The sequence below is a fragment of the Beta vulgaris genome, chromosome 1 (assembly GCF_026745355.1).
Source record: "Beta vulgaris subsp. vulgaris cultivar EL10 chromosome 1, EL10.2, whole genome shotgun sequence".
NCBI classification, from domain to species: domain Eukaryota; kingdom Viridiplantae; phylum Streptophyta; class Magnoliopsida; order Caryophyllales; family Amaranthaceae; genus Beta; species Beta vulgaris.
Window position 1 is genome coordinate 51064019 of NC_079202.1, and position 24894 is coordinate 51088912.

General features: G+C 33.2%; 2 protein-coding genes across 2 annotated transcripts; both read left to right on the top strand.

Annotated features, from left to right (window-relative positions):
• Positions 1-5391: 5391 nt before the first annotated feature.
• Positions 5392-18280, top strand: LOC104905512 (putative disease resistance protein RGA1). Its single transcript, XM_010694086.4, has 3 exons — positions 5392-6297; positions 14846-17883; positions 17991-18280. Exons 1-2 carry the CDS (start codon positions 5592-5594, stop codon positions 17851-17853), a joined length of 3714 nt encoding a protein of 1237 aa, XP_010692388.2. The 5' UTR covers positions 5392-5591; the 3' UTR covers positions 17854-17883; positions 17991-18280.
• A 1363-nt stretch (positions 18281-19643) lies between these two features.
• LOC104905589 (protein NETWORKED 2A) lies at positions 19644-24034 on the top strand. The gene is made up of 2 exons (XM_010694176.4): positions 19644-19737; positions 21288-24034. The coding sequence occupies exons 1-2, from the start codon at positions 19644-19646 to the stop codon at positions 24032-24034; spliced, it is 2841 nt and encodes a 946-aa protein (XP_010692478.2).
• The last annotated feature ends 860 nt before the right edge of the window (positions 24035-24894 follow it).

Here is a 24894-nt window from a genome sequence, read left to right on the forward strand (position 1 = left end):
ATTATCAAAATGGGTATTTCGTCCAGCTGGATGGATGTTGGCCCGACCAGGCAGTAGCGTCAGACCGGGTGGTTTGGCCCGATCGACACTAGTAAAGAATCATCGATTTGCGTCGGACCTGAAAGCACCATTTGCATCGGACATCGGTCCGGTGCCACAGGTCTCGACGCAAATTCTAGAGACATAATATGCATCGGATAAGGAAACGACGCAGATGCAGAGCTATTTGTGTCGGACAGAACTCCATGTCCGATGCACATGACGCCTCGTCAAGCCAGCATACATCAGTCATATGTGTCGGACTCGGCAGAAGATAGGATTGCGTCGAACACCAACCAACATGTGACACATATAATTCACTATTATTAAAAAAAATGGGATTTGTGTCGGATTGAATGTCACGTCCAACGCAAATCCTTCAGTTTTGTTAATAATAATAAAAAAACTCAATGAACAATAAATCTTCATTGATAATGTAAAATATGTATTACAAACCGCTATAATCGATACAAATAAATTGTATAATAGATACAAACAAACTACATTACAAATATGTAAAAAAAAAGTAAAACTAAAACTAAAGCTAGAGCAATAATGGAACATTACAGCGAACGTTTTCCGATGAGCTCGAGGACGAACACCTCGAGAAGAACCAATTCTGGATCTGAAAATGAAAATAAGAATTTCAGAACTGAAATTTAAAAAGAAAATCCTAAGTCTGAAAATAAACCCTAGACTAGGATAAATGCCAAAAAAGTAAACAAAAAAATCAGATACAAAAAATAAAAATAAAAATGAAAGGCCAAACAAGGCTTGTGAAGAGGGGTCGTCCATTGATGTTTTTTTGTTCTAAAAATGAGATTCTTTGTTTGGCCTTTTGTTTTTTAGGTGTGCGGATGGATTTCTTGATTATTCGAAGTATTCTGTAAGGTTTTCTTTTTGATTCCCAGTGAAATAAAATCCAAACTTATCAAAAAGAAAAGGAAATTTTTTATTTTTCAGATCTGAAAATGAAAAAAAGAATTTTCAAATCTAAAAACTAATATAGAAAATCAGATCTAAAAATGAAAAACGAAAACAAAACAGATTTAAAAACTGAAAACAAATTAAACTTGTCTCGTACGCGATCTTCTTCTTCAAACCTGTCTCATACACGATCCCCAAACAAAACATATCTAAAGCAATAAGCACTTGATAATTCGAACCCACGTACGCAATCTTCTTCTCTGCCTTAGTTGGTTTCACCGCCATTGTTGATGATTAAAAATTGAAGCTTTTTCGAAAAATTAGGGTTTCTGTCGTAAATTTTTTTGGGGGGTTTTGAGAAAAGGAAAAGGGAAAACAAAATCGCCGGTAGACACTGTGAGAAGGGGCACGACGGATTTAGAGTGAGGGACAGGAGAATCGAGAATGGGAAATGGAAGACTGAGAGTGAGGGAGAGGAGAATGGAAATGGCGCTTGAGAGAGATTAGAGAGTGGGGCTGCACTGAAGATCAGTTTTGAGAGGCCAATTTTAATTTACTTAGGTTGAATGCATTTGGTGGGCCGAGGATTCGTCGGATGGGCCATGAGCTCCGACGCAAATCTTTATCAACTTACGCGTCCGACGCACATCGTTTCATACAAGAATTTGCATCGCACCAAAGGCACGTTCGACGCAAATCTTTGAATCCCGTACATATATGCTTAAGTCATGTGCATCAGATTTCGTGGACCCTCCGACGCAAATCTTCTTGCCATTCATTTGCTTTGAGTATTTACGTCGGACTTTGATTAAAGTACAATGCAAATAGTTGGCTCATGACCATTTGCGTCAGTAGCTCAGGCATGCGACGCAAATAAGCAGACGCAAATCGTAAATTTTGTACTAGTGCAACCAGGTGACGTGCTTTTCATGGGTTTTTATATTGTTCTTAACCCTAAGTTCATTAAGACATCATTAGAGTTATACCAAGAGATTATTATGGGGTTTATTAGTGTTTTCTTACGTTATAAAAGGATCCTCTTGTTGATCATTGTTTAACACACACTTTAAGCCATTAAAATTTTAGGGCTCCTTGTATATTTTCTCTGCTTTTCTCCATTATAGTGAAGAAGCTCTCAAATCCCTCCACCTGTGGACGTAGGTCTAATTTGACTGAAACACGTAAATCCTTGTTTCGGTGCGACGTGGTCTGTGCGATCGAGGGTGAGCAGTTGAGTGTGAGCGTCGAGGGTGTTACGTTGTGGTTGTACGTGCTATGTGTGTGTGCGAGCGTTGAGGGTGCAACACTATGGGTGTGTGTGTTATGTGTGTGCAACGTACGACGAGTTGTCACGGCTGCTGTGGGTTTGAACGCTCGAAGGCGAGTGTCGTGCGTTGTGTGCGAGTGCGTGCGTTGTGGTCGCGCGAGGTAGGCGACGGGTTGTGCAAAGTTGTAGGTTGTGCATAGCTGTCGGAATTTCGTTGCCGGTGATTGACACCGACAAGACTGTTCGGTATAAAATAATAATAATAATAATATAAACTTCTCTTTTAATTAATTATTATTGTATAATCTAATTTTGTAATTTTAAGTTGTAATTTGATTAACTTGTAATTTGAGTAAGTTGTAAATTGATTAAGTTTGTAAGTTGATTTAAGTTTGTAAATTTGATTAAGTTTTGTAAGTATAAGCAAGTTAAGTATAAAATAAGTAAAAGAAATCAGATTATTAGTTATTGTTGTAATTCTTATAATAATCCTGTTATTCAAATCGGATTTTTGGTAATACTTGGGTATAATTGTTTAAATTGAGTTTGAAAAGAAGTATAGTAAAAGTTAAAGAAATCAGATTCTTGATTGTACTATTAGTTCTTAGGACGATTTTAATTCTCAATTCTGGTTTGCATTATACCTATGTATAGTGGGTTAAGTTTTGGTTATCATGAATAAGTATGATATAAGCTAACTAAAATCAAATTTGAAGACATATTATTAGTTCCCAAAGACGTTAATGTCAATAAAGTTTATGAAAAAAGGAATTAAACAACAAGATTGGTTATTTTTATATTCCGAGACACTAAGTTTTATATAGTAAGTCACATTGTTTTTATTTTAATAATATCAAGGACGTATCACTGAATTATTAATTTCATTATTCGATTAGGTCCCAATTTCATAATCAGAGCGTTCAAATAGTCAGCGAAGGTTCTTCGTTACAAGGTACGTACGCGTACTAGTTCAGTTGCATAAGTTAGCATCATGTTAGGTTATGAATTCTTTCTTTGGAACCTAGAATCATAATAGGGAACAATTGTATGATTATAGTTGATGAGATTGTTTGGTAGCATGAAATGGATTAGAAATTTGTATGTATTTCCTGATTGTATGAGTTGTGAATTGGATTGCATTATTATTGGAATGCGTAATTCTATCGTATCACAAGCATGAAAAGTATTGGATTAGTATCCTTTGATTTATGGTGTAGCAAGGATGTTACAAGAATTAAAGAAATGAGTAATGTATCTAAGAAAGAACATTAAATGATTACATGTTTAATGTTATATGAATAGATAATACTAAGAAAAGATTTTGGCAATAAACTTGTAGTTGGAGTCCCTACAAGTAATGAACAATTGAGGGAGTGTGGGACTTGTTCTACACTCCTACATAGGCCTACTGTAACGACATTAGTGTCCTTATGAATTTCGATAACTCAAGTAGTACGATCTTGGGAGTATGCATACTAATGTGTTGGATGTGGGACGGAACGAAACCGTATTTGCATTTCATCTAATAGACCAAATTTTCTATTAAGGATTAAGTAGCCCGTATGATTCTAGTAAGAAGATGGTGCCCATTCGCTGCGAACTAAATTATAAAAGTAATAAATGTAATACTACCGTAGTATCATGTCTAGGAATGATTCTTATTGTTTCGATTATGCTTAGTATATTATCTCAATGTCTTAGTACGTACTCTGCATAGCTGATTGTTTGTTATTTATGTTTGTTTGTTGACCTGTGATGAACCATTAATGCTTCAATGGGGAGCATACTAGGTATGCTAGTGTTGCTGCATGAAAATGAGCACAAGGGGGATATTTTGTAGTTCCTAAACTTTGAAATGTTTTGGTTGAACATTTTAGAATCATTATAATTTACTTAGTTTGTGGTTTGAATAAAAAGGGGTCAATGATGATTCTCGAGTTGTAGTTAACCTTTTATTTCCGCTGCAGTTTAGTTTTCATAATGATGATTTAATTAGTTAATGTTTCATTTCAATAAGCCTTGCATTTCACTATGGTGGCAACATTCCAAAAGTTAATGCGACGTAGTTTAGACGTATGTATGAATTTTGGGGATGTTACATCATATCAATTAGTGAAACTTATTTGATAGGAGTTGGTTACTCCACTAACTCCTATTATATTTAATTTTTTTAATAAAATAACATTTGATTATCGGACTATAACTTATCAGCTTAAATTATATTTTCCAACAAGTGTTCGGATTTTCTTTAGGACGGAGAGAACAACTTTTTGTTGATAAAGGTAGAGTGTGAACCAAAAGAGTGTAAAACAAATAATATAGTTATAGTTGGACCATACCAAAAATGAAACTATTCAAATTAATTTGAGACAAATAGAAAAGAAAAGTGTTCAGACTATTTTGAGATCGGGGGTATAATACAAGTTAGTTTGTGTGTTTTATGTGTCATTGTAATGCAAAAATGCAGCAATTGCACCATCTTAACAATACACTACTCTCACAACCCAATAAAAATAGGTGGATTTTCGTAGGAAAAAAAATTCTAAATTTTTTTTGATTATATTTAATTTATTATTAGTTTTATCACGTGACTTATACAACGCATTATGGGAGCATATGATATTTTGTGAACTCGGAAAAATGATTTTTTTTAGGAATAGGAAGGGGGTGGTTTTATAATAATAAAATTTGTAACTTTGACAATTATTTCGTGGAGGAACTTAAAAAAAATACTTTCATTTTGGGTGTCCCAAAATATAGTTGTCGTTTCTATATTTAGTTCCACATTTTTGCGTAATTTGTCTATAAAAACGTGCCCCCATCATTTATTTGCTTGTTGAATTTTGTTTTGTTTATTCAACCCAAGTGTTACGATTATTGCTATTTCACCAATTATTCTTCATTATCTCTCCTAAAATCATCTTTTCCCATATAACATTTATTTAAATAAATAATTTTTTTACTATCGCTCTTATATTCTACGTGAAAAAAAAATTGAGAACTATATGTTGAGACGGAGGAAAATACAAGTATTAAAGACTATATATATTAGTGTCGTTTCTAGTCAGGTTCGATATTTAGAATCAGTCTTTTTTTCGGCGAAAAAAATAATTGGTTGGATTTCATTGCATTAATTGTATGATCTGATCGTCATGAATGAGTGCCACACATCAAAACTCAAAAGCAACCACTAATGGAGTAATTGAAGGGACCACTGAGTAGGTGAAATGATATTGTCAAGAAGACTAGCAATTACAGGTCAACATTTTGTTTGGGGTCCTCTCCGACAGTCCTACTTGGAGAGGAGGCCACACATTTTTTGGGCTTTATCATTTTCACTAAGATATTTCACCATCTTATGATCTTATCTCTTCCTTTGATTGCATCCAAACAATCATTCATCAAACACTTTTCGAGTTCAATGGCAGAAGCAATAGCAATAGGATTAGCGGTTGATGGAGCGAAGGCGGTGACAACGGCGATCATAGCTAGGGCCGTGGAGGAGATAAGGCTTGCTAGTTGGGGATTTAAGGATCACCTTGAAAAGCTCAAAGAAAGAGTGTTGTACATTCAGGCATTTCTGGAGGATACGGGAAGTGCAAAACAAGCTGAGAAGAGCCAACTTGTGAATCGTTGGCTACAAAAATTGGTGGATGTGGCTTACTCTGCTGATGATGTTATGAATGACTACGCTTATGAGATGTTGCGTAGGAAAGCTGAGCCTAAGAATAAGTTCCGCAAGTTTTTTACTCCTTCGACTAACCCCGTTTTATTCCGGTGCCATATCAGTTGCCGGGTCAGCAAGATCCTCTCGGAGTTCGATGATTTGGACAAAGATGCAAAGATCATTGGTCTCCAGCCGGTTCAGCTAGCTAGAGAAGCGGTTGCACCCGGTTCTAGTTACCAAAGGAATGATAAGTTGGATCAAGTTCGGGAACATGCTGATGCAATAGGTTCTGAATTTATTGGGAGGAAGCTTGATGAGGAGAAGTTACTACCAATGCTTCTCAATCCCACCGCCAAAGAAGGTCTTCTCTCCATCGTTGCCATCATTGGAATTGGAGGTGAATTTTTAATGTTTGTCTTATATTCTTAATTCTAAGTAATAGTGTTAGGAAATCGGTGTTGTAGTTTGATTAATGCGGAACAGAAAATCAATGAAATAATAAAGGTGAGAAAACTATAATTAAAGATGAACAATCCACAGGTGGGGATTAGAGCTTCTTCACTATAATGGAGAAAATCAGATAGAATAATACAAGGAGTCCTAAATCTAGAGGCTAAAAGTTCATAAGTTGTGTTAATAATAATGAACACTAGGAATTAGGAGTGAAAGTTATTCGGATAAAATCCAAAATCCAATCCAATCCAATCCAATCCAAATTAGTAATTCGGATCGGATTCGGACTGTGTTCGGATTGGATTCGGATTGAGAATTTTTGGAAATTGGATTTTCGGATCGGATTGGATTGAGGGTAATTGGATCCAAAAATCCAATATAACCGAATAGTAATATTCCTTGTATTATATATGTGGATTGGGCTTAAGTGCTTAACTGATTTTTTATTATAAAAAAACCTACTCCATAGTCCAATACACATAGAACTTCAATCCTTCCCCTAAAGCACTAACTGCACTTAATTCCTCATTTCCTAAATCTACTAGGCTGTTGTTGTGCTTAATTTATTTCTTCGAAAAATTAAAGTTTTAAAAAAAAATCGGATTTTCGGATCGGATCCAATCTAGAGTATGAAATTTCGGATTGGATTGGATCGGATTCAAACCCTAATTGGTTTGGATTCGGATTGAAAAATTGAAATCCAAATTTTATTCAGATCGGATTGGATTAGGCCCTAATCCAAACCGCACACCGAACTTTCACCCCTACTAGGAATCCCTCTCATAACAAAGGAACCCCGTACAAACCCTAAAAGATAACTTTAAAACGAAAAAATATCGAAAAACGCGTTCAACGCTCAAAACCGCGCACCGCCCGACTGGGTCGGGCGAAATCCGCCCGGTCGGGCCTGGGTCGAAACAGTTTCGTCAGTTCTTCGTAAAACAGTCATAACTTTCTCTTTTCTCATCGAAATTGGGCATATGACCTATCGTTGGAAATCTCTTTGAACACGCTATCACCTCCAACTTGAATCACATCAAAATCATTTACTGATTGAGAGATATGTGCATTCAAAGTTAGTTTTATGCCATTCACAAGATTTCAAGTCATAATTAACAAATAGCATTAAGGAAGATATGTGAAAATAGATGATCTACTCCTTTTTCATTGGTTTATCTGTTGGTCTTGTAAGAGACTACATACTTTTAATTTACAATTAGGCAAGGCCTAGTCCTAATATTAAGAAGAGAATATGTCAACTTTTTTTAATATTGTGACTAGTTTAATCTATTTAGGGACCAATGTAATCTATTTATCACTAGTTTAATCGATTCAATATTGATATACTTTAACCCATTCATTGATTAGTTTAATCGATTTAGTTACTAGTTTAATCCGTTTCGTAAGACTACCGAGTTATTATTTGAAATTGTATGTTGTAGTTCGAGAATCAAGAAAACAAAGAAAGGAGAAGAGAAGGGATACCTAGAACAGTGTTAGGTTAGAGTGAAATGAAATTAGTCTAATTTTATGTTAAAATTAGACCGCCTATTCTAATTCTTTGTGTTGGTTTATCCATTTTTTTTACGGTTTTCAAAACATCCTTTTCTATATATATATATATATATATATATATATATATATATATATATATATATAAAACAAGGTTCAATTGGCTTATGTGTCATTCATTAAAAGAATCTGTCCACATGTCATTTGCAAAAGCCCTCTCACTACCTTCTGCCACGTGTAATTCTGACTAATGGAATGCATCAATTACAATCTTTGTAACTTTAGTAAGTTTGTATATTTATGTAGATTAATTTCTAACTATTTTCCTATTTAATATATATTATTAGCGATTTTTTTGGCATTTTCTCTCCACTTTCCACATCTAACAAAAAAAATCATTATATCATACACGGAAGTAGATACATACTGTCAAACACCATATTTTAATTCTCGGTAAAACAAGATACTTTTTAAAAAATATGTTAAAAATTAATGCTTAAATCATCAACTCAAAAATTCAATGACCACCTACTTATTAGGATTTTGTGGGGTTAAAGCAAAGAGAATTGGTACAGCTTTTAATTAAACAAAAACATTAAGTGCATATTCACCGATTTGAAGTATAAACAAAAAACGATGAAGTGTGATATAAAAAAAAAAACTACCACGTTAGAAAGTTGACAATCTATGATTCCACTCTCACAGTCTCACTTAGATTTGCACTGGATTAAGAGGAAACAAGCGACATTGATGGAGTTTTTTCAAAATAGGAGTTTGGTTTATATAATTGAAATTAAATGGAATGACAAAAAACCATATTATTATACAACACCATATTATTATAAGTCGGGCTATGGATGACGAAGATTGAAAAAATTCGTGTAAAATGAATTACCTTATGTACGTAATTATTATACAACAACCATATTATTCTAAATAATTGGAGCTCAAGAAGATTTGATATACCATTGTCAATTACCATCACAACAAAATAGTGATTTCGAAGTGTAGGAGCCTTTTAATGGATATATCTAATAGTAAGATAATCAAAGATCAAAGAATAACAAAGAATCTAGAAAAGGAGAAAATAATTATATTCTACAAATAATCTTCAAAAATATAATTAAGAAAAAAAATCAAATGGGTGATTTCATAACTTAAAAGAGGTACCTTTTAAGCAAAGTGTAACTTTTAATTTTAATGGATCACTTCTAGATTAATAAAATTGACGTATTTAAGGCAAAAAGTTACCCCTGTCCCACATTAATTTATTGTATATTTGTATATATGTGTTACTAAAGAATTTGTATAAATAAAATAGCATCAATATTTTTCAGTATATCTAATCAACAAAAAATCTCCCGTGTATTTTATCATGACATTAGCTACATCAGTCATTGAACGCACGGGTCATAAGTCTGTTTTAAAATATATTTTTTTATTTCACGATATGATTATAAAAACTTTAAATCACGAGCTAATATTCAAACCATGATTAGGAGAAACATCCTAAAATCCTAAATTTACAAAACAAATATTCCCGCACACTTTAATGTGTATTTTGTTTCATCTATGTATTTATATATGTATATATTACGATTACAAGATTTTTAAAGTTTAAAAATGTTGTAACAAAGGATTTTTATATATCATGAAATATAATTTTACATTATTTCCATCTTAAAGGCACGGATTCTAATAATATTTATTGATTCAATAAATTTGAAACAAAAACAACTACTTAATGAATAAAAGAATTCCCATGCATTATGCACGAGTCCAAATCATATCTATATAAATCCTCCCATGCATTGTTGCAAGTGGGTTTACTGGGGCCGGTCGTAGTGCGTGGGTGCAGCCATAAATACTCAATTTATTTTTCTCCAAGAATATACACTTGCTAACGAAATAACATATATACATGAGTTATATTGATGAAACCATGCAACATTGGCATAATATCCATAGACTTTTCACATCGTGGTCCTTTTTTGCAATTTTAATTTATAATTTAACACTAACTTAATATATCAAAATCAAACATAGGTACTACAACTTATAAAATTCACGAGAACAAGTTTATTGGAACATAGTAACAAAAAACCTATAACTTCTACGTTGCTCATGTTGCTCTATTCATTTATTTAATACAAATTATGAAGTTTTTGTTTCTTTAAGCAAACTACATGTTTTACAATTGTCAAAGTCACTGAGTTGATGCTCGAATTCTTGATCTTACTTTTGTAAGGAGCAGTCAATGTGAGATATAAATAATGAAATATATTGTTTATGCATGTAATAAGTCAAACTTATTTTTTTAATAAATTGAATTGAAAAATGTCTTTTCACTTTAATTTTTGTTAATTTATATTTAGTGCATAGGATAAATTAGAATGTCACGACTTTTAGGTCATAAATATCTTACTAAATATTTAGTTATTTACACAAAATTTCAAGGAACATATTGTAAAATAATAAAAAATAAAATTTGAGGTAAAATATTAATCAACTTTTCGATCCGATTGAACACAAGTAACCATCACAACATGTATGTAAATGATATAAATAATATCTAATCTCAAATATCAAACAAGCTGAAATAGAATTGATAAAAATTAAGTATTTTTTTAGGTGCAAAAAATCGAAATATCATTTGTCATAAAATAGATCAACAAATTTAAGGTTGTAATTTTTGGCAATTTCGGTACGAAAAAAATTGAATTCTGGCAATTTCGAAGGGAAAGATAGAGAATGAAGGAAGAGGAAGATGACCAATGAACAAGGGTGTATAACGAAGTGGTGGATGATTAGAGTGTTAGGGTTAGTAGGGTTTATATTCAATTACTATTATGTGTATTAGGAGTATAATAAGTTTATGTCATATTATTTCACTTTTGGTCAAAACAAGTCACTTTGAAGTCCAGATGGGTTACTTTTTAATTCAGAATGGGTCACTTTTAATGTTAAACAAGCCAGCTTAGTATAAGTCAATTGACCCATTTAGGGAATAAAGTTACTCATTTTTTTAAGCTGGATGATGTATTTAACCACGGACGATTATATGTTACTATTTCAAGAGTTACAAGCAAAAAGGGTATGAAAATCTTAATATGTGATAAAGATTGTGGCAACTCATCTTTTACAACCAATGTGGTTTATGAGGAAGTTTCTCAAAATGTTTGAATCGTGTATGAGTTGTAATTGACCCAATTTTTTATGTATCAATTTAGATAGTGTAATTGTTTTTTTTTTTATCACAATGTGTTGTCAATTCAGTTTGATTTCAATTAATCTCATTAAACAAAAATGTTGCTGACAATAATAACATGTCTCTTTTTGTCTGATAAAAAATTTATAATATCACATACAAATATGGCCTCCCGTGCATTTTTGCACGGGTGAAAAGCTAGTATATATATATATATATATATATATATATATATATATATATATATATATATATATATATATATATATATATATATATATATATATATATATATATATATATATATATATATAAAGTTGATAACTTGCTTTGAATCCGCATATCAAAATGATCAAATGAATCTATCAAGATCTTATTTGATAATGTTTAGCTAGCTAGTGTGAGTAAACATAGTCAACGTTTATGAGCTTTTGAAAAAGTACAGAGATCACACCAAATTAATAAAAAAAACACAGTGAATATGTTATCATTTTGAAAAATATTATTGGCTTATGATTTTTTTTAGAAAGAAAACATTTTATAGGACAAATTTATTAAAATGTATTTATAGGATTCGTTCTTTTCAACTTATCTTCGTTTATTTGAACTTATTAGGATTTAATTTTTTTATAAGATTGAAAATAAGATGAAAAGAACATAAACATTTGTTTTTGGATTCCGACCAAAAAGTCAACATTTTGGTTGCAACAGCCCCTAATTTCTTCTTTTTTGGAAAACATATCTTAGTATAAAACTACTTGATCAACTTGAGAGTATTATCAGTTCACCACCACTTGATACGTTAGGCTCTAATACTAACTACTAAGTAAACTTTAATAAGTAATGCAGCGAAATAACGGAATAAATTTATTATCCAACATGACAACAGTTATTGAGAAATTAAAAAAAAAACACTACTTTTTAATAAGTGTTCTTCATTGGCTTCCTTTTTGAAGTATGCACATTATCGACCTCTAAACTATGCTCGTCAAAATAGGGTTATTATATGGACAAACAAAAAATATATAAAACTATGTCAATTGTGAAAATAATTTAGAATATTCTCTTCAACTGTGAATAGTATCAAGATTTTAAATATGAATAGCAAAAAGAAACTGTAGGAGTAATAACATTAAGAAAAATATTCCTTTAAGAAAAGCATTAAGAACATATGTGAAAATAGAGCATCTACCCCTTTTTATTGGTTTATTAGTTTATTTTTGGACGGTTTTCGAGATGTCATTTTCTATATCTTTAAGTAAAAAGTTGATATTTTGAATTCGCATATTAAAATGATCAATTGAATCCATCAGGATCTTATGTGATAATGTATAGTGTTATATACTAGCTGATGTCAGTAAACATAGTCAAAGTCTATGAGCTTTAGCTTGAAAATATAAACAGATCATGACGAACTAATAAAAACATAGAGAGTATGTTACAATTTTGCGAAACATCAGCTTATATACTTTTTTATAAAGGAAAAAAAATTATAAGACAAATTTTATTAAAATACACATATGGTTCTTTTTTTAACTTAATTTTGCTTATTTGAACTTATTAGAATTTATATTTTCTTATAAGAATGAAAATAAGATGAAAAGAAAATAACTATTTGTTTTGGTATTCCCAGTAAGACTTGAACATTTTGGTTGTAACACCCCCTAATTTCTTCTTGTCTGGAAAATATATCTTAATATAAAACTAATTGATAAATTTGAGATACCAGCACGTGATACGTTAGGCTCTAATACTTACTAAGCAAACTATTTTTTGTATAGTAAAAACATACTACTATTATAAATATTAAATAAACCAAATTAACATTTTTCATATTTTAGATCAACTTTATTACCTAAGTAATATAACTCTTATAAGGTTATAATATTAGAAGAAAATCTATTACAAGTCTCAAAACTTATACCAGAAAGTAATATATAACGGGCAAAAATTATGTATAATATAGAGACTTATCAAGCACCATAGCTTATAAAAAAGGAACTACATATGCATAATTGCTATGTAAATGCTCTAATAATACATGAAAAATACCCTCATATGCATCTAAATAATGTTAGAATATGCACTTATCAATAATATATTCAATGAGCAACTTATAATCCATTCAACTATCACAATTTTTTTTTTTCTATTTAACGACTAGTTAATTCAATTCATTCGTTAAGACTGTTTGGTTAATTTAAAATTGTTTGTTGTAGTTAGAGATGGAAAACATAGGAAAGAGAGGAGAAAAGACAATTAGGTCGATGCGAGATGTTTAGGGATAGTGGGTTGTGAGATGGAATAAGCTTGTTAGGAGAATGTAGACTTAGGTTTGTGTAATTTTATGTTAAGATTAGACCGCCTATTATGATAATATTTGTCGAATATGTTGGGTATATGGTAGTATATGAAGCTCATGGAGGTGTATGTATGGGTGTGGAGATGAGGTTGCGTAGAAGGAAAACGTCATTTGGGACATAAGGCTAACTTTGAATGGGCATATCTTTCAATCTATAAATGATTTTGAGGTGATTCAAAGTGGAGGTGATAGCTTGTTCCGAGAGCTTTCCAATGATAGGTCATATGTCCAATTCCGGTGAGAAACTAGAAAGTTATGACGGTTTTACGAAGAACTGACGAAACTGACGAGTTTCTTCAGTGTTCTGTCCGCCCGCGGGATAGGACCCTGCGGGTTACGTTTTTCGGGTTTTTTTTTTCTTTTGTTTAATGAGGGTATAAATAGGTGCCATAATTATGATTATTAGATTCATCATCTCTAAACACATATTTGAGAGAGAAAAAGCTGTAGAGAGAGTTCTTGAGTGCTTTTGTAATATTTCTTGAATATTCATCGATTCCTAGTGCAGATTCGTGGTTTTTCTCCCAGTTCTTGGGTTTCCACGTAAAAAGTTCTGGTGTGTTCTTTCCTGCTTTCTTTTGTGATATTCTATTATTGTTTGATATTATTCTTAGATTGATAGTCAATAGAACTTACAGAATATTGTTCTCATAAAACATGGAAAGATTATAGAGAGAGAAAATTTGTTAGTGTAGGTGGTCCCATATGTCATGTGGATATATCTTTTTCCATAGATATAGAAGTGTTCTATAAATTACATAACTATTAAAAAAAAAGTAAGTGTTACAATAATTTTGGAGCAGAGGAAGTACATTATTGAGATGGTCTTGGCCAATATTTGTTGTATTTATAAATACTTCCTCCGTTCCTTTTCTATTGCAACAATTGAATTTTCACACTTATCAATGCACAACTTTAACTATTAATATCTTTAGTTACCTTTTAGTAAAAATTATAAAAAAATAAATAATAATGTTTTAAAGTATATATCGAGGGGAATCTAACAAGACAGCACATGAATATATTTATCATTGCGTAAATATCACAATAGATAGTGAAAGGATGTTGGTAAGTGAGTAGTGTAAAAACCTAATTATTGCAACGTGCAATAGAACAAGAAGGGAGGATGTATATCTTGCAAAATTATATCATGTTCTGCAAGTATTGGTGCACAACCTGTAACCTTTTTCTAAGCTAGCCAAGTCTCTAACTCATGCATTGACCCAATAAAAGAGAGTGAGAATACTAACTCGAACCCATAAGACTTACATGACTATTGAATTTGCAAGCATTTCTTTTTTGTTAACATTTGACAATAGGTGTTCACCAAATTACTTTCGATTCATTCATGTTTTGAGAGTCTCAACATGCATGACTAATTAATTATCCTCTTTCAAATTATTTAAACAGGTGTTGGCAAGACAACATTAGCACGGCGTCTATATGAAAATGAGAAAGTTGACGAGAAATTTCGTAAGAAAAAAATGTGGATATGTGTTTCAGAGGATTTCAACGTGGAAAGACTTTTGAAGGAGATGGTTGAATCGCTTACATCAACCAAATGTGACTTAGCCAACAGAGATGCGATTGTAAAGAAACTACAAGAAGAGTTGAAAGGGGAGAAATATCTTCTTGTACTTGATGATGTATGGAACAAGAATCAAGAATTGTGGGATTCCCTAAAAAATGTATTGCTCAAAATTAGTGCTTTTGAAGGAAGTGTGATTTTAATTACCACCCGTGAAATTGATGTTTTGGAGAAATCACGTGCTTCTTGTTCATACGAGCTGGAAGGATTATCAGAAGACGATGGATGGGCTCTCTTGAAACATAAGGTTTTCTCTGAGATATTTCCATATTTTCATTCTTTTGAAGATATTGGTAAAAGAATTGTTAGAAAGTGTAAGTGTGTTCCTTTGGCAATTAAATCGATCGGAGGCTTGCTGCAATCAAAGAAGACAGTGTCTGAATGGGAAGAAATAGCAAAAAGTGAGTTGTGGGAATTGCAATTTGAGGATGAAAACTATATCATGCCTTCGTTACTGTTGAGCTACAATCATTTACCTAATGCGTCTGTTAAGCTATGTTTCGCATACTGTGCAATCTTTCCTAAAGATAAAGTGATGCAGAAGAGTGAGTTGAAGGCTCTTTGGCTGGCCCAGGGCTTCCTTCAAGAGACATCTGAAACAAGCAGCTCGACTTCAACAAACAATGCTGATAACTATTTTGCTATGTTGGTGAATTATTCCTTCTTACAAGCACCAGAAGAACGTTATCGAATCGAGTACTACCAAATGCACGATTTAGTGCATGATCTTGCAAACTACGTTTTAAAACGGGATTTGTTGGTGTGCAAGGTAGAAGCCATACCAGAGGGTGCCTCTACCTCTTATATTCGATATTTGATATTTAATTTAGAAAGGGATGAGATGGCACCTGAAATTCCTGCAATGCAAAGGTTGAAAACAATAATGTTCTGGGGTGGTGTACCAAGGTGGGAGTCATTGCTTTGTGCACGATACCTAAATACATTGATCATAGCCGATATTAAGATAACATTGGTTCCTTCTGTTATTGGGAAACTTGTGCATCTACGGTATCTTGACCTATCTAATAATGCTTTTGCGGCACTGCCGGAGTCAATCTGCAAACTTTATCAATTACAAACACTGAGACTGTTGTACTGTCATAAGCTGAAGGATCTGCCCACACAATTGTGTAGGTTGGTCAACTTAATACACATCCCGACAACATACCCAATTTGTGCATCAAGAGGAATACGTCAATTAACTAGGCTGCAAACCTTGCCTCATCTTGAGTTACATGATGGAGATCAAGGATGGACCATTGATGAACTGGAACTTTTGAATGAAGTTGAAGGTGAGATATACATCAGTGGCCTTCAACATGTAAAGAACAAGGAAGACGCAACAAAAGCGAGCCTAGGAAGCAAGAACCAGATGTTGAAATTAGATTTGCGATGGGATTCAAAAGATGATGATGTTTTGCTGGGTATTGATAATGATGTTCTGGGTGGTCTTGAACCTCACTCAAATGTGAAATCATTAACTATAAAAGGATTCAATGGCCTCACGTTCCCTTGTTGGATAATGATGATGGCTGTGAAACAAGGAGGAGGAAATTCAATACCGCTTAGCAATCTAACAGAGATTAAACTAAGAGAATGCAGGAGATGCCAACAACTTCCCACGCTCGGGAAACTACAGAGTTTGAGGATTTTAAAGTTACAGGCTTTCGATGATGTGGAGTGTATAGGGGCTGAGTTTTATCAAAGGAGCAGTGACGAAAATAATGGTAGTGAGTTTCACGCGAGTGCAAAAGAAGAGGTATTATTTCCAGTTCTAACAGAGTTCTATATAGAAGATTTCAAGAAGTTAAAAGCTTGGATGCCACCGCCACTATCAACATCACATGCTTTTCCTTGCCTTGAAACTCTGGAAATTAGGAACTGTGATAACCTTAAAACAGTACCAACCCAACACTTTCGATCCCTAAAACATCTAGAACTTGAATATCTTGGTGGCACTCAGCCCTTTGATATCATTAAACATAATAGTCATGGTCTCATTAGTCTTACAGTGGAAGGAATGCAAGAGATAGAACTGCCAAATTGTCCGAACCTCGAGCTTCTGAATATAACTAATTGTCAGCATATGAAGTCTATATCCAGTAGTGCCCTGATATTTCTTCAGAAATTGAGTATATATAATTGCCCCTCCTTGATTTACATTCCAGATGGCTTCTCTTCCCTACGCCACTTAGAGATTCGCAACTGCGAAGTTTTAGAAAGGATACCACTAAATCTGGAAGATTGCACTTCTTTAGAGGATCTGTATATATATCATTGCCCATTAATACAGGGTTCCGTCTCAGATATAGGAAAATTGCATGGTCTAAGGTATTTGGGTTTAGTGAATTCAGGAAAGATGACGTCTTCCTGGCCTCAGTGGATTCAACAACTTCATCGCCTTTCATACTTAGAAATTAGTGGTGTTGAAGATAATGGCATTGATATGACTACCCCACTGCCACTAACCCTGGTATCACACAAATCTCTTACCCGTCTACACTTGAGGGCGGGTTCTCGAGAACACGAGTATCTGCCTCCACAACTAGCTCAATGTTCCTTCCCTGGTCTTCGAATCCTGATAATTATTGGTTTTGTACAACTGAAGAGACTTCCGGAGTGGATAGGCAACTTCACATCTCTTGAGGAATTGCAATTAATATGTTGTGACAATTTGGAGTTTCTACCTTCCCAAGAAGCCATGCAACATCTCTCCAAATTAGAGAGCCTCTCTACTTTTCTTTGTCCACTTTTGAAAGCAAGATGCGCAGAAGGTGAAGGATCTGAATGGCCCAAAATCTCACGGATTCGCAATATTAACATTCAATAATATTAAAACATGCTACCTTCTGTTTTCAAGGTACGTATTATTGCTGACTTACCCTAAACTCTAATGCCCTCTTTATGTTGCTCTGACTAGTTTGTCTTACAATGTTGAGCTGACGATATTCTTATTATAATTTGCAGCTGCTAAGGTTTTAAGGTGCTTTTGCTTCATTGATATGGATATCAAGGCTATTTTGGGATTTTAATATTTTGATTATTTTTAGTAAATAAATGTGAGCCCAACTTACAAGGGACGTATAATTTAATTAACAATTCTAGTAGATTTTAGGAAAGTTACATGGTTTTACTAGTCCCTTTAAGGATTAGGTTTTACATGTGGCAAAAAAAATTGTATTTAATTGCAATTTGGAAACTTTTGAATGTATGGGTTGTAATATTTTATTGCAATACTACTTTGGGTTGAGTACAAATCTCTCATAAACAAATCATAGCGACTACTTTATCAAAATCTAATAACAATAGGATACAAAAATAAGATTTTGATAATGGATTTGGGCACAATTTTTAAGAAAATGAAAAATGTAGGTAATTAAGTCTAATGTACTCTGTAATTTACTAGAGTAGGAGGGAGAAAAGATTACTTAATAAAGTAAAAGTAACCTTTTAACAATAAAAGGTGGGTTGGTGAATACTCCCTCCGGTTTTTATTAATTTACCCCTTTCTTTTGCATAGAGTTTTAGGAGAAATGATGTTGTGGGTCATAGAAAGAAAGAGAAGCTACTATTTTATATTAAAGTTGAATGTATGTGTGATGAAAAGATAGTGGTCTCATTCCAAAAATAGAAACAAAAGAAAGGGGTAAACTAATAAGGGACATCCGAAAAAGAAATACCGGTAAACTAAACTAATAAAGATCGGAGGGAGTAACTAATAGTATGATACAGTAAGGATAATAATGTCAACTAAAGTTACTTCTTATACCAAAAATGGAATTGTTGTAATAGATGTGAGATTACCCAAAATGATAATTGTTTGAACAGGATAAGAACAGATGAATTATTAAGTAAAATGTTCATAGATTTAGTAAAATACAAGTTCATTTGTTAGGCATAGTAATTACTAGTTAGTCGTTTTTGCTTAAGCTCGTCAATTTATCTTTTGGCTTAGACGTTTTTCCAAACAAAAAATTCTTGTTCACTAATACAATCTTGTCATCTTGTGGTTTGAGCCGCAAGTGATAGCATAGTGATATATTAACATCACCTCTAATCTTAGGGTCATAGGATCAAGTATTACCCCTTTGTAAGAGGGACTCTTAATTTTCCCCCTCCTTATATATATATATAAACCTTTTTTTTATCCATATAAGCTATGAATATATATATATATATATATATAAACATGTGGCAGTAACAATTGTCTTCCAGAAAAAGTAAAAAAATCTTGTGGCAGTAACAAAATGAACTTCCTAAAAACCAGCCGATATGTCCTCTCTTCCAAGTTTAATGTAAAATCCACAAAGAGAAAAACTTTGTGCATCTCTCATCAACAGGTCTTTTGAATCCATTTTTGCAGGTTTTTATTTCCTTTGAATACGTTGGAAATTTTTTGGTTCTATTTTCCCTACAAAACTCAAGAAAATTTGTCTTTAATTTGTACGTAATATGTCCTTACTTCATGTAAAAGGATAAACAATCAAACACACAAAATAAAGTTCTTCTGAACAAAGTTATAAACATATATATCTTCGTCAATCTTTCATGAATAAATTACATTCATCATTGATTCATACAAGCATCAGAATACATAAAAGGAAATAAGGGAGAGCAAAGATGCTGCATAGGGCAGCAACAAGTGCATATTCATGGTGGTGGGCAAGCCATATCAGAACCAAACAATCAAAATGGCTAGAACAAAACCTCCAAGGTAAGCTTCATCATCTTCGATAACAAAACATCTTTGAGTTGCATGAAATTTTAGTGTGCTCCCATAAAACACTATTTTTTGGTACAATGTTACGTTATGATTTTGAAAATTTAACGCAAATATCAATGATGTCATATTATTTTGAGACAAAAAGAGTATAATAAGCTTTTATTTAAATATGACTTCAAGAATCTGGTAATTGACTTATACTTTCAAAAAAAATCTCATGGATCTTTGAGGACGAAATTGAAGATAACGACAAAAACAGATTTCTCCATCTTTAATTTTCAGATATTCCTCTTCCCCAATTTCTATACTACCTATGCATTGTAATCCTCCAATCAAATAAGCATGAATATCATCTATATTTTTTTTTCCCTGGTTTTTTTGAGATACAATTTACACCAATTGAAATATGCATTCATTTCTTTCAAATTATGCTAGAGATGTGGCAATAAACTGATGTTCTTAATTGAAATTCATGCAGAGTCTCATTAACTTAATTTTGTATTTACATGGAAATATATACTACCAAGTTACTCCCATCATTCCAAAATATATTACGAGGCTTGCATGCTTGAGATATATTTTTAAGAAAATTAAGTGAGAAAACACGGTTACCTTTGAATATTAAACTTTTACACGACTATTTTTTCCATATTAAAATGTCACATCTTCACTTATGAAAGAAAAGACAGTTTTATATCATTATAACAATGCGGTGCTCCCTTCGTTTCATTTTAATTGTAAAAAAAGTTATAAAAGTATATATTAATAAAATACATGTTATGATGAATCTAACAAGATCACACATAACTGTATTTTCATCTGCGTATAAATCATAAACGATGGTCAAAGTGAAATTTGTAAATAATGTAAAATATCAAAGTGTAACAATTAAAATGAAACGGAGGGAGCACAACATTGTTATAGTGATATAAAACTATCTTTTCTTTCATAATTGAAGATGTGACATTTTAATATTGAAAAAATAATCGTGTAAGGGTTATGCTATATGTAGCCCTGGCCTTAGGGTTGCATATAAGACATAAATACACTACTTAAAATAAAAATAAGTTGTAAGTTTATGGACAAATTTTGCATCAACCGATATAATAAATGATCAATTAATGCAACTTATTTCCATTTTTAGCTTCTTATATACAGCCCTTACTGCTGCATATAGCTTTTCCCTTTTTACAAATACAAAACTAAAGATATTTGTCCTCAAAATTTTGCATTGGCATGCGTGAAAAGTATAAGTGTGTAGATTAAAATGAAACGGATGGAGTATTTCTTTGAATTCCTTAGTAAAGGGTATCATAGAGATAAAATAAAAACTAGCGTCTGTCCCAGAAAAAAATGAAAACGAGCATTAGAAAAGTTTAATATTAAACAAAGTCATAGTGTATTGATGGTTAAACTCCTAATTTCTTTCTTTCCTTATTAAAAAAAAAAAGAAAAGTTTAATATTCTTTTATGGACGACCTAAGATAAAATGTGGTGTATTGCTAAATATACTTATAATATTCCTTGGCTCCCAATTTCAGATATGGAGGAGAAAGTAAAGTTCATGTTGAGGATCATAGAACAAGAGGGAGACTCATTTGCAAAAAGGGCAGAAATGTACTACAAGAAAAGGCCAGAGCTTATACATTCAGTAGAAGAGTCATACAGAGCATATAGAGCCTTAGCAGAGAGGTTTGATCACTTATCAAAGGATCTACAATCTGCAAACAGAACAATTGCCACTGTGTTCCCAGAACAAGTCCAATTATCAATAGAAAGCGACGATGAAGACAGTTTTGCAGGCTCCACTGCAGCTTCACCGGATCATTTATCGAATCGAAGTTCATCACCTCTGTCTAAAAACTTCCCAAAAGCTCCCAAACTTCCTACTCCAAGAACGCCGAATGCCAAAGCACAAACTATGTTGGCCTCAAAAAGAGAGCAACTAAGGAAAAATCTCAACACTTCTGGCACTGTTTTCACTCCAAATTCAGGGTTAAACAAAGATGAAGCATTGAAAGAAATTGACACTTGTGAAAAAGAGATTCTAAGCATGCAAACAGAGAAAGAGTTTATGAAGAGTGCATATGAGAGTGCATTGGCAAAGTTTTTAGAGCTTGAAAGTAAGATCACTGAATCACAAACCAAAGTTTGTAATTTGCAAGATGAGTTTGGGTTTGGTGCGGTCATTGAAGATCATGAGGCACGTACGTTGATGGCAGGGTCTGCACTAAGGTCATGTGCCGAGGCCTTAACCAAGTTGCAAGACGATCAAGCAAGGACGATGAACGAGGTGAAGGAAGAGTATGAAAGGATCAAAGAAGCCCATGAAAGAATTGAGACTTTAATGAAAGATTGTGGGCAAGATGAAGAGAACACTACAGAAAGTTCGATTTTGGGATCGAACTTTAAAGACACACTTGTTAGCATTGAGGGAGAGGAGGGAGCTGAAAATGCGGATGCAGTAAGGGAAAAAATAAAGGAGCAGTTGAAATTGAACTCTAACTTAACTTTAACTGAACCAGAGATGGCTGAGAAGATTGATGATTTAGTAGACAAAGTGGTAAATTTGGAGACTACAGTTTGTTCACAAAATGCCCTTGTGAAGAGGTTAAGACAAGAGATTGATGGACTTTTGGAGCATATTAATAGCTTGGAAGAACAAAAGCAGCAACTACAAGAAGATACTGCTATGAGAAATAGGTTGAGAGAATTAGAAGAAGAACTTATTAAAGTTAGAAACCTAAACAAAGAAGTTGTAGATAAAAAGAACAGCATTGATGTAGAGATTACAGGTGCAAGTTGTAACCTTGATCATCTTCAAGAGAAACTACAGGATGTGAAGCCATATGAAGGGGTTGAATACCCAAAGGAAGCGAAAGCTGAGCAAGACTCCACCGAGGCACAGAAAGAGGAGATGAGAGCAAGTTACTCAGAGAAAGAGATCGATGGTAATGATTTTGAGCCACAAATTGAGATGAAAGAGTTGGAAGAAGAGGAGGAAGAGAAGCAAGAAATGTCAAGGACAACCGAAAACACCATGGAAACTGATGTACACCTAGGTGACGAAGATGGCATCAATTGGAGGCAACTCTACATGAACAATATGGAGGATCGAGAGAGGATTTTAGTAGAGGAATACACTATGATCATTAGGGATTACAAGGGCATGAAAATGAAACTTCGAGAAATGGAGAAAAAGCATCGAGACAATGTATTTGAATTAGCAAATCATGTGAGGGAATTGAGAGATACAATTTTAGCCAAGGATGAGGAAATTCAAATGCTAAGGAGAAAACTTAATGCTCTTCAAGGAAATGGAGATGAAACTGCGTATTCAGGATTCGAAGAAAAAGATGGCATGAAACTAGATGAACAGATTGACAAGGAGATCAATGTTTTGGGCAATGATCAGGATCAGAGGAAGCCACTTTTCCATCACTTGTATGATCGAGACAATATAATTATACATACATTAGAAGGAAATAAGAATGATAAGATAACTTCCTTTACTAATGAAGGTAGTGCAAAGAGAGTAAAGATAAACCTTGTTGCTAAAACTAGGCCAGTTTCGAGAACTGAAGGCAGGTTTCGCGGAGAGCTTGATAATTTACTCGAGGCAAATCTGGACTTTTGGTTAAGATTTAGCACCGCGTTTCACCAGATTCAAAAGTTTCAGAGTTCAATCAAAGACCTGCAAGCTGAGTTAGGAAAGTTAAAGCAAGGCCAGAAGAAAGGAGCAGCAAATGACATGCCTCAAAATCAAGTAAAATCAGATGCTAGACCTTTATATAAGCATTTGAGAGAGATACAGACTGAACTAACCTTATGGTTAGAGCATAGTGCAGTATTTCAAGAAGAACTAAGAAGTAGATTCTCTTCTTTAAACAATATTCAAGATGATATCACAAAAGTAGCAAGCGGCAAAACCAAAGAAGAAGATGTGTTAAGTGATTTTCAATCAGCTAAATTCCAAGGAGAGATTCTTAACATGAAACACGAGAACAGTAAGGTTGCTGAGGAGCTACAAGCTGGTGTTCATCGTGTCAAAGCACTTAAGTTTGAGATTGGGAAGGCACTGATGAAGTTAGACAAAGAATTCGGGTTCTCAGAATCAAAGGGTAGTGTAAAGAATCCATTGATGAAGCCAAGAATTCCACTGCATACTTTTCTGTTTGGAATGAAGCTTAGAAAGCATAAGAAACCAGCAGCTCCATCAATGTTTGCTTGTGTTAACTCAACATTAGCTGATGATCCACTTAGTCCGACGTCAAATACGTCTCATTAGATTACTATTTGTGATTTATTTTACTGTTTTTACTTTATGATTTTCTTTTGAACAATGATGTCGTTAGACATTTTTCTCTTGTAGAGCAATATAATTTAACTTTAGATATTTGAAACCAATAGATGTCAATGAAACCAAAACAGCAATTAAGTTTCAAATACCCCTATAAGCCTTGAATTATGTTAAAATTGTCAGAATAAGTTTGGGCGGCATCCATATCCACAATAATGTCAACCAATGTATACAAATCAATTAATAAGACGTGTGATTTTACCATAAAACTAGTACTACTTTTGGAAATATAGGTAAAATGCTTATACTTTGCCATGAGGTTGTATAAAACAATATGCTATAGGAAATTTTACTTTCTTTTTGGTACATGGGTAATGTTAGGACACCCATTTCTCAAGGAAGAACCCTAACGAATTAAGTAACAGAAATTTTTGTATCTCATGATCAGTGCGGACATCCATGTCAATTGAGGCAGCAGAACTATTGTGACCTTTTTTTGATAGGAGATCCTCTACTCGATTGGCTTCCTGAAAAATATCTTAATAGTGTAGACTCTAAATTGACGAAGCAGATGTCGAATGTCTTCAATGAGTGTTTGGATGGTCTAAGGGTAAACTTAGTGACCTTGTAATTGATGTGTTTTAAAATATACCGCAAGTGTATGGTGTCTGTTTAGCATAAACTGGCAAATACGGGTCGATCCACAGGTTATGGTCAATTATCTAACTACTTCAAGAGAGGAAAATGATGGTTTGGAGTCAATTATCTAAATACGAATGTCTTCAATGAGTGCTTGGGTGGTCTAAGGGCAAACGTGGTGACCTTGTAACACTCTTATAACTACTTGG

Coding starts and splice junctions, on each gene's coding strand:
- LOC104905589 (XM_010694176.4), top strand. CDS start 19,644: ATGCTGCATAGGGCAGCAACAAGTGCATATTCATGGTGGTGGGCAAGC. Junction 19,738..21,287: donor GCTAGAACAAAACCTCCAAG/GTAAGCTTCATC, acceptor TCCCAATTTCAG/ATATGGAGGAGAAAGTAAAG.
- LOC104905512 (XM_010694086.4), top strand. CDS start 5,592: ATGATCTTATCTCTTCCTTTGATTGCATCCAAACAATCATTCATCAAA. Junction 6,298..14,845: donor TGCCATCATTGGAATTGGAG/GTGAATTTTTAA, acceptor TTATTTAAACAG/GTGTTGGCAAGACAACATTA.